This window comes from Vigna radiata, chromosome 7 (assembly GCF_000741045.1).
Source record: "Vigna radiata var. radiata cultivar VC1973A chromosome 7, Vradiata_ver6, whole genome shotgun sequence".
In the NCBI taxonomy this organism is placed as follows: domain Eukaryota; kingdom Viridiplantae; phylum Streptophyta; class Magnoliopsida; order Fabales; family Fabaceae; genus Vigna; species Vigna radiata.
The window spans coordinates 54,242,858-54,253,485 of NC_028357.1; the positions used below are offsets into that span (position 1 = coordinate 54,242,858).

The window sequence follows — 10,628 nt, forward strand, 5'->3', positions numbered from 1 at the left end:
GTCGGTGCAAGAGGCATGGACAAGGAGCGGTTCCTGGGAGACTTCCAGTAGAAGGGACACATGGACGAATCGAACATACACTGGAATGAGAGGGATCTAGAGACTGTATAGGTATGAGATTATACAGTTGAAGGATAGCTTAAAGGAATTGATTTGGCTACTCATATCAACAAATGCATTTACTTTTCGGTAACCTAACTTATAAAAACTCCATGATTAAGCGTGCTTACATGAACTATTTAGTAACATAGTTTATGGTTGATAAATTTATGTCAGAAAATTTAATTAGTTTATTATTGATAAAAAACAGAAAATAGAAAAGAAAATGTAGGGTAGGCAATGGAATTGTTATGTAAATGACTAAAAAATATAGTTTGACGCGTGATATTAGCTTTAATAATGGATTTAGATGGAGAACAACTGTGAACGTGGAATTTTGGAAGCATCTCGTTGCTTTTTCAAAAAGCACTTTTGCTTATCATATATCATATATATCACCTAACTAAACATCAACCATACAATTTAAATCATTGATTTGTTTAGTAGTGATATTCTTAATAAAGAAATATTTATTAAAATTGACTTTCCGCAATCCTTGTTCATTCCTGACATTGACTCTTAATGCAAAAAATAAATTTGTTGTTAAAGAAATTGATATAACAAGTGATTTAGTTTGAAATTTATCATTTTCTTCACCCTTTTTTAAACTAATTTATCCTTTAATGCCCATGAGAAAAAAATATAAATTTTTTTTTTTTTACAAATTAAAAATTATGTTATGCATTTTAATCCATAAAATGTTTTATTTTTTCTTTTAATGTCAGGAATGCAATTTTGTTTAAATGTATACAAACATGAGAGTAATTATTAAAGAAAAAAACATCTTTATTGTTTCTGTTTTGTTTTTCATAAAACAACACATTAAATACTTATTTTTATTAACTAGAGAATGTGAGATTTAAAAACGGGGGTATGGGAAGTAAATTTATGTTGTGCGAAAAGTCAATTCATGTCATTTTTTGTCTTTATTTATTTATTTGTTACAATAAATCATGATATCTATATTCTCATCACTCCACAAAACAACAAACTAACGCATACATATTTGAATATTTTATCCATATATTTATATATGTCTTTTTATTTTTAAAGAAGTACAACATGAATTAATTAATGGGTTGTTTTACTTGAAGATTCCTAATTATTTAACTTTCTATTTATATGTAGAATTATCATTTTTTTTTTTACTTTTATCTTTAGAAAAATGTTTCTTTTAAGAAACATCCTGGTATATTTTTGAACTGCGTGTGGAACTTATTTGAATTGGCAAATGAGATTGAGTTTAGAGAAAAGGAAGCGATAAATTGAAGTGATAATAATGGTTTAATGGAAGGATGAGAATACCAAGTTCTCGTGTGACGACATAGAAGACGTACATAGCAATCTGCACCTCCCTATGAGAAACACTAATCACTGCCAATAGCTTTCATTTTGAAAGAGAGAAATGCACAGTCCAAGTCCCAAGAACACAATGCACAAAAACAAAATAGTTTTTACCTTAAAGATATTCACAAACCGCCATTTTTAACATAATTCAAAATAAAAAGGTCCTTCTTTTTTTCATAGGCCTCACTCAGTGCCATCAAAATCCAAACTTGGATAAACTCTCTTTGAATCCAAGTTTCATCCTCTTCTGGGTTGTCTTCAGACTTTAGTATAGTCCAATGTCAGTGTCACCCTCTTCCTCACACCTCTCAAATCCACCATTTAAAACTCTATCAGTAGTGTGCATTTTCTGAACCTCTCAACTTGGCCAAGCTTGTACCTTTTTCTTTTGGGGTATAAATCCCTGCAAGTTCTGGGAAATTCAGTTTCATACCATCATTCTTTTTTGCTGAGTTGCACTTTTGTTGGGAAGACCACCTTGGCAGTGACTAACGAACGAGGAAGAAGAAGAAAAGAAGAAGAAGAAGCAGAAGCAACATAGTGTAGAAAATTTGGGAGAAGAACATGAAGTTTTGTACTTTATTGTTGTTGATTGGTTTGGTTTCCGTGCTCTCTTTAGTGGCTTCTGTCGAGTTGCCTTCAAATAATGAAGGTAAGAGTTATGGCTGAGAACTCACTTCCTCTCTCAGATCGCTGTGTTGACTTCTGTTTGGATCACGTTGCAAAATTTTCTATTTCTGGTTCTTGTGTGAACTTGGAAATTTTAGGATCGATTAATTGGTTTGCATTCTTGTCTTGGCTAACTACGGTATACATTCACAATAATGAAGCATTTACTCTGTTTCTTTTAATATGTTTTTGAGCTGTAGAATTTGGTTTTTGTTCTCAGTTTTGGCACTTAGAAGATTCAAAGAAGCTGTTTATGAAGATCCACGTAAGGCTTTGTCCAACTGGAATACTCTGGAGTCAGATCCTTGTGACTGGAATGGTGTTTCTTGCACTGCAACGCGAGATCATGTCATCAAGCTGTAAGATACCACGGATCCATTATAACATGTAGTACATTTCTTTTGCTTATTAGTCCTCTCTTGCAATTGGACGAGCTTCATCAACCATGACTGAGATGTTTAATTAATGGCATACTTTCCCGAGCTAGCACATTCCTAATACGACAGAGTGGATTCCTTTTTTTGCAGTAATATATCAGGGGCTTCGTTGAAGGGCTTTCTTGCTCCAGAATTTGGGAAAATCACATACATACAAGAACTGTATGTTCCTTGTTTCTGCGATCCTTACATCATTCTCCAAACCTAAGTTTGTGATTGGTTGTTATTACCATGACTTATAGTACTTCAATATCATGGTTGTGACTGATTTTTGGTTGTTATCGCTGCAGGATCTTACATGGCAACAATCTCATTGGAATAATACCTAAAGAACTGGGCATGCTGAAATCTCTTAAGGTGTTGGATTTGGGAATGAATCAGTTGTCTGGACCAATTCCTCCGGAGATTGGAAATTCGACCCAACTTATGAAAATGTAAAAGGACTTTATTCCAAAATTGGACTCTAAAATTATTTTGTGAACTTGTGTTTTGAATTCCATGTATTCTTGCAGAAACCTGCAGTCCAATGGTTTGACTGGTAGGCTACCTCCGGAGCTAGGAAATTTGAAATACCTTCAAGAACTTCGACTGGACAGGAATAAGCTTCAAGGATCTCTTCCTGGTGGTAGCAGTTCAAATTTTTCTTCAAATATGCATGGGAAGTGAGTAAATATTTTTGAAAGACCAGTGTAGTTTGTTTAGGGATACGTTACACCATTAAAATTTGGATCTCAAACTGACTCATTATTCCTATTCAGGTATGCCTCTGGTGTGAATTTAACTGCCTTCTGTCGTTCATCTCAGTTAAAGGTAGCAGATTTTTCATATAACTTTTTCGTTGGCAGCATACCCAAATGCTTGAAGTATCTTCCGAGGTATACTCTTTGATCTTCTTGTTAAGTTGGCATTTTAGTCAAACCTCCTTTCTCAGAAAAGGTAAATTCTATCATGCAGATCAAGCTTTCAAGGAAATTGTTTCCATATCAAAGACATAAAACAGAGAACTTTGGTGCAATGCGGTATGTATGACATAATATTTTTTGCATCTAAACATGAACCCATGTTTTGAGAATGGCATAATGGATAACACAAACTTTTCTGAATCGCATATGCATTTGGTCCCTTTTACTATGATATACACATTATCTATAATAGCTGTTGCTTGTTTGTTTTACATCTAGGTGCTTCACCTGCCCAAAGTGGTCCAGTAGTGAACCCAAAGTCCGAATCTGCTACCAAACATGTAAAAACCAAGCATCAAGAAACATCAAAACCTGCCTGGCTTTTGGCTATAGAAATAGTGACGGGAACTATGGTTGGTTCTCTCTTTGTTATTGGTATTCTCACTGCAATTCAAAGGTGTAACAACAAATCATCTATCATTATACCTTGGAAAAAATCTGGAAGCGGAAAAGATTATCTGGCAATACAAATAGGTTTGGTTTCTTTGCTTCCTGTTATGTGTTTACTACTGATATTTTTTGTATAGATGTTTTGACCATTTAACTCTATCAATGAGCAGAGTCGGAGATGTTAAAGGATGTGACGAGGTATACCAGACAGGATCTTGAAGTGGCCTGTGAAGACTTCAGCAACATAATTGGATCCTCACCAGATAGCGTGGTGTACAAGGGTACGATGAAAGGTGGACCTGAGATTGCTGTAATTTCCCTCTGCATAAAGGAAGAAAATTGGACGGGATACCTTGAGCTTTATTTTCAAAGAGAGGTAAATGAAATGGAACACTCGTGTCATGCTTACAGTGTGCAAGAATTGAGAGACAAATGATGAAACTATTCATTAAATTTTTCTGCTATCGATGCAATTCAGGTGGCAGACTTGGCAAGGTTAGATCATGGTAACGCAGGAAAACTTCTAGGATATTGTAGAGAGAGCAGTCCATTTACAAGGATGCTGGTTTTTGAATATGCATCAAACGGAACACTTTATGATCACCTACATTGTTGTAAGTCACAGTTCTTGCTCGTGTACATGTCTTTTTTGTTTCAGTTACTTAAAACATGAATGAAATCATAATTGCAGATGGAGAAGGGTGCCAGTTGTCATGGACACGGCGTATGAAAATTATCATTGGCATTGCACGTGGACTCAAGTATTTGCACAATGAAATCGAGCCAGCATTCACCATCTCAGAGTTGAATTCCAATGCTGTTTACCTTACAGAAGATTTTTCCCCCAAGGTGTGTGTGCATGCATCTAGTTTAAGTTATAATTATGATTGTGCTGAATATCTTACTTCAATGAACCTTAAATTTCAGCTGGTGGATTTTGAAAGTTGGAAGACCGTTCTTGAAAGATCAGAAAAAAATTCTGGTTCAGTTAGCAGCCAAGGAGCTGTTTGTGTTCTACCAAACTCCCTTGAAGCACGCCATGTTGACCCCAAAGGAAACATATATGCTTTTGGTGTACTTCTACTGGAGATAATCAGTGGAAGACCTCCATACTGCAAGTACAAAGGGTACTTGGTGGATTGGGTAAGAAACTTCCCAAAAAATTTGATTGATTTTTCTATGGCATCATGAGTTAAAGCATCAAATGTTGAATGTTAAACTCGTGTGTTGCAGGCCAGGGACTATCTCGAAATGCCAGAAGTAATGTCATATGTGGTGGCTCCTGAGTTGAAGCATTTTAGATATGAAGACCTCAAAGCAATATGTGAGGTGATAACTCTTTGCATCAGTCCTGATCCTTCTGTACGTCCATCAATGCGTGAATTATGCATTATGTTGGAGAGCAGAATAGACACATCGATAAATGTGGAGCTAAAGGCATCATCTCTGGCTTGGGCTGAGCTAGCCCTTTCATCATAATTCAGTCAATAATACTCAACTAACCACACACCACACACTGCTACTGAAGCAGACCTATAACCATAATGCATTTCTAACTTCAAATTTTCCTTTTTTTATCTATTTAGTTTTGTTTCTCACCTGTAAATGATTGTTCACAAAAAAGGGAATGTGCAAGGGTTGATGCATCGTGAGGTAACCTTGTATAGCGGTGGTTGACACATGGAAATTGATAAATGAATGGAAAAAAAAATTGTGTTGGACAACTGTCTTTACTTCTCCTTTCTTTTTTATGTTGAGGCTTTTGTCTGCTAAGCACAAAGTCTAGCTTTTGAGTGTCTACCATTCTATCAAACATGTTCATATGAAAATAAGAAAAGGACAGTTGTATGGCCTCTGGGTAATGCATGATTGATGTGAGCAAACGCATCATTAAGATTTTTGGATGCTTGAAATGTTCCTTTGCAGCTGTTGGAATCTCTCTGCACTTGGCACAAAGTTTCCTAAATATTCTAATTTTAATTTACTTAAATGTTTTTTAAATAAAGTAATAGCAATTATTAAAGAATGAACATAAGTATAATATTAAATTGGTTGTTGGAGATGGTTGAAGAGTGAACTGCTGCATGACATTTCCGGATAAGATATTGCGGTAGAGTCAAGGATTGTGTTAGAGACAGACGCATCGTTGTGTGGAACTTTGAATCTTAATGTCTAGATCCATCGTACGTCTGTTTCTCAGAAAAGGACCAGTGGCCAGAGCCTAAAAATTATTAACATCCTAATATTAATTTGAGTGACAGGATGGTTGAGACCACTTTGAATGCATACCAGAAATTAGACATGTACAATTCATGTACTGTTCCGACAAAAAAAAAGTAACTTTTTTCTTTTTGTTGTTACATTCACTTTGAAAATTAACAATATCGATTTAATGAAAACTGTCTTCATTTTTAACTCTCTATAAAATACAAATTATTATTTTTATTTCATAAAATGGGTATATCTTGATTTCAATTCTATTGAACATTTTTTATATTGTCATTTTTTCAATATCTAAAACCACTCTGTTTTTTAATTTCATGTTAGCATAAATAATATTCTAAAAATTAAAATATCACTAAACACTAGCTTCGAAATTAAAAGACTAAGATATTGATTTATATTTGTACATGTATTATGCTTAACGAATTTCACTCCCATAAAATATAACACATGCAACTCTTTTTTTTTTAAATAAAAATTTAACATAGTTTTAGTACTTAAACTTTAAACCTAAAATTAAAATTTATTTTTGTTTCAAATTTTGATAAACTTTAATTTACAAAATTTAAAAATAAATAAATATAATTTTGCTCTAATCTAAAAATTTTAAAATTTAATATCAGTCAACTAAAAATATATATATCCATTCATTTTTTAAATTTAAAACAAAAATATCACAAAACTTAAAATAAAAATTAATTCTAATTTTGCATTAAAGTTTATAGAATAAAAACATATTTATCATTTAAACTAATAATAGATCTAAATGAGACTGCACTTATTTCGATACACAAATGAAAAATCATACGACATTCACAAATGAAAACCAAAAAACTGCTGTTATACCACAAACGATGCAAACCTGAAATTCATTCTCATGAAATTAATTCATTCACTCTTTCAGCATTCATTCCCATGACAGCTAAACTAGATCATAGACAGCTAGATATGTAGAGACCATTTATATATGTTTTCCATAACCCAACAAATTTCCAACTAACTTTCAAATTCGAACAATAAAAACAAAATTTAGGGGATAAAAATCAGTCAAAATTGGCGAGATCCACTATTTATGCTTGGAGCGTGAGTAGTGATTGTCATTTGGATTTCTCCTTCCACCGAAAACTGCCATTGCTTTCCTTATAGGAGGCTGGAAAGGAGCTTTCTTATCAGTGTGGTGGCTGAAGACACTGTCTTGGGTAAAAAAGTCATCATCCTATAAAGGGTAATTAAGTTCAGGTCAATGTGAAATTAATTTGACTAGGGGACAAACATGAAAGAATACGACATTCCCATGGGACATTAATCAATTAGATATATCAGTAGTTAAATATACAGAACCTGTTTGCTGGTTTTCTTCTTCGTTTTAGGATAAAGTACCCTTTGAGGAAGTTGGTCTTCACGGAGAATGGGGTTCTTTGTAGCTGCAGCCCTTCCACCTTGGGGTAAAGGCAATGAAAACTGCACATCAAATCAGGTAAAAGTCATAAAGGAATAAATGTGTGTATCAAGGATTCTAAACATATCATCTTGTGAATGGCATTGCCAGTAACTTATAGAATAATTCTTGACAAACATTATTCTACAAATTAAAATCAACATCTATCAACCAGAATAAGTGGGATAAAATTTCCTATTAAGTTTTTCATATCCACAAGAAAGGTATCATATGCATCATACTCTTATTCCAAACCTATTATTTATTACTCCTGCCATTGATGAATCAAGTTATCTAGTTAAAGTGTCAACACTACAAAAAGCAAATAACTTCAAACTAGTGCACAAAATTGACCAAACACACACTACTCACCTTTGTGCCACGTAATGTAACCCGTGGTCGGCGGCCTGCAACTACTATTCCATTTTCATTAACTGTGACAGCAACCTTTCTTAGTGTGCCGCCATTTCCACACTTTGGACAGAAAATTCTACCAATCTCAGCAGTCACAGTGTAACAGGCATGACACTTGAGTATCCATCTGGAATGGAAATGATTAAAAGATAAGACCACATTACAAATTTGCTATCATGCTGCATACTGTGTAGAATGAAAATATATAGATTAGAAATAGTAAACACATGTCATTATATAATAATAACGTAACAAAATGTTTAATAAAACATCTAGGTAGAATATGCATTCGAAATTTTCTTTCACATAGCAAAGATAGGTATTCCAATATTGTTGAAGCTACTTAAAATTACCTGTGCAGCTGGTGAATCTGTGTTCCTCCGGGTGCCCGTAAGCGCAAACCCATTTGGAGAAGAACGTTTTGCATTGCAAAGTCACCGGTTACACACGCTACGCTTGATTCAGACAAAGATCTAACCATCCAACTTTGCTCACTGCCATTATCATCAGCATATGAAAAGTCAGCAGCTACACTGGTCTCGCTTGCAATTTCCAAGTGATTTGATTGGCTATCAACTGTATCTATCTCACTGTCCCGTGGTTTAATGACGACATTTGCATTGCCATCAGGTACAGTTTCCACCAACCCAGTATTGTCTGACTGGAGTTTTTCGGAAGATAAACTTGGCTTATTTTCCTCATCAAGAACTTCAAGAGAAGCTTCCTCCAGTTTCATTTGCTGGAGAATCTCATATATACTTTCATTGTCTTTGTTCTCGTTTACCACCTCATTATTCTCAGACACAGCATTTTCAACTTGTTCAGGATCCCGTTCATGAGCTTGGTGATTTAAAACACTAACATCCTCACCAACATTATCATCCTTTCCTTCCAAATCATGTTCATCTTGAGTGCTGGATATAGACTCATGATACTCACGTCTAGCTTTCCTTCTCAAGTATCTCCTGTGAGTACTCCGACTGACAGCGGGCATCCAATCACCAGCATTGTCATCAAACTCGCCCTGCGACGCATCGACTCCATCAGCCACCATTGTTTTCCCCTCAATTTTTATCTCCTTTTTCTTAGGCGCGAATCTCCTAGGCTTCGTAAAACCATCCTCACCGCCCTCCTGAATCCCCGAATCAGCTTCACTCGTCCTCTCCACAGAACCGTCCACAGAGTGATCATCAGGAGAAACAATGTTCAAGTTCAGGTCCTGCAAAGGAAGGATTTTCGAATTGGAATTCACAGAGTCTTCCGCCTGTTCCAACGCCTCCCACTCTTGCAAATTAGGCACGTTAGAACCCCACCCCGGCATGTCCTTCTCAGGCAACCGCTTCACATTCAACGTCTGCACAGGGGGAGGGGCATCCCTGAGATTTTTGGTCCCATGAATCTGAGCCTCCAACGTGTAAGTCAGAGCTATGAGCTTGATATCAACATCAGATAGAGTTTGTAGGTCACCAGTAGCCCTAGCAAATTTGACAACTACAAAAGGAATATTTACATTAGAATTCCAAATTTCGAACACATAATTTGAAGCAAAAAACAAGAAACGTGAAATAGTATAGTAAATAACAAGCAAGGTTTAAAGTCCGAGGTTAGGTAAAATTAAGAACACCTTTATTGATGGATTCCGGGGAGGGTTCCATGGTTTGAATGGAGAAGGGAAGGAAAGAGAGTTTGTGGCGGGAAACGGGGTCACGGATTTCCTCCATAACTTCAGGGATGGAGATGAACTTGTCGGCGAGGCCGTGGAGCTTTTCGCCGGATTCGATGATTGCGTTGGCGTCCACAACGGCGACGGCGATGGCATTGGAGGATTCGGTGGTTTCCACCAAAACTGGAACGTTGTGCTGCGGTGGTGGAGGTGGCTGCTTCTTCACCACGTTGCTCCAGCATGACGCTGTTGCCGGAACTGAAGTTGGAGGTTCCTCCATGCGATGCAGAGAAAGAGAGAGAGGCGCGCGCAAGACAAGGGGTGAGTGTATTTTGATCTCTAAACCCTAGACGCTAGAACAGAGAAAGGGTGAACTGTTTTTATTAAATATTTAAAATTATATTCCAAATAATACTATAATTAAGTAATTATTATATTTATAATAATGTAATTTAACAGTTTTTTTTTTATATTTAAAACCTTCAACTCTGTTAGTTTATATATAAAAAGGTTATTGTGAATAAATTCTTTAAGAAAATATTGTGAAATAAAATAAATAATTAATTTTATTAAATGTATTTTTAGTCTTTGCTTCTTATATTTAAAATTAATTTTTAACCCTTATAATTTTAAAATACTTGTTGTGGGGAGATTTTCCTAAATATTATTAAAAACTCTACCTATGTTATAAATCTTTTATATTCTAATTATTAAATTTCTTATTGTGTATTTATTTTCCTTTTACCACGTCCAATTTGAAAATATTTAAGTATAAAGCATTTCAAAATAAAGGTGGTTAAAACATTTTTTAAATGCATTACTATAAATATTAGTTTAAAATTTAAAAGAAAACAAAAGGTGACTAAAGAACTAAAAATATTTATTAATTTTGAACTTTCTATTTTGTGATGCAAACATCTCATATACACAGTCTCAATAAATTATATATATATATATATATATATATATATATATATATATATATA

The 10,628-nt window shown here is 34.7% G+C and overlaps 2 protein-coding genes across 2 annotated transcripts; one reads left to right on the forward strand and one right to left on the reverse strand.

The window, feature by feature from the left end:
* Positions 1 to 1,457: 1,457 nt before the first annotated feature.
* On the forward strand, positions 1,458 to 5,642 carry LOC106769576 (probable LRR receptor-like serine/threonine-protein kinase At1g63430). Its single transcript, XM_014655250.2, has 13 exons — positions 1,458 to 2,098; positions 2,336 to 2,474; positions 2,643 to 2,714; positions 2,843 to 2,986; positions 3,065 to 3,214; positions 3,311 to 3,427; positions 3,507 to 3,571; positions 3,734 to 3,988; positions 4,075 to 4,280; positions 4,383 to 4,518; positions 4,596 to 4,753; positions 4,832 to 5,047; positions 5,138 to 5,642. The coding sequence occupies exons 1-13, from the start codon at positions 2,011 to 2,013 to the stop codon at positions 5,381 to 5,383; spliced, it is 1,992 nt and encodes a 663-aa protein (XP_014510736.1). The 5' UTR covers positions 1,458 to 2,010; the 3' UTR covers positions 5,384 to 5,642.
* A 1,305-nt stretch (positions 5,643 to 6,947) lies between these two features.
* LOC106769442 lies at positions 6,948 to 10,006 on the reverse strand. Its single transcript, XM_014655064.2, has 5 exons — positions 9,604 to 10,006; positions 8,333 to 9,470; positions 7,938 to 8,106; positions 7,469 to 7,588; positions 6,948 to 7,343 (listed from the first exon to the last, which is right to left on the reverse strand). The coding sequence occupies exons 1-5, from the start codon at positions 9,920 to 9,922 to the stop codon at positions 7,194 to 7,196; spliced, it is 1,896 nt and encodes a 631-aa protein (XP_014510550.1). The 5' UTR covers positions 9,923 to 10,006; the 3' UTR covers positions 6,948 to 7,193.
* Positions 10,007 to 10,628: the final 622 nt, after the last annotated feature.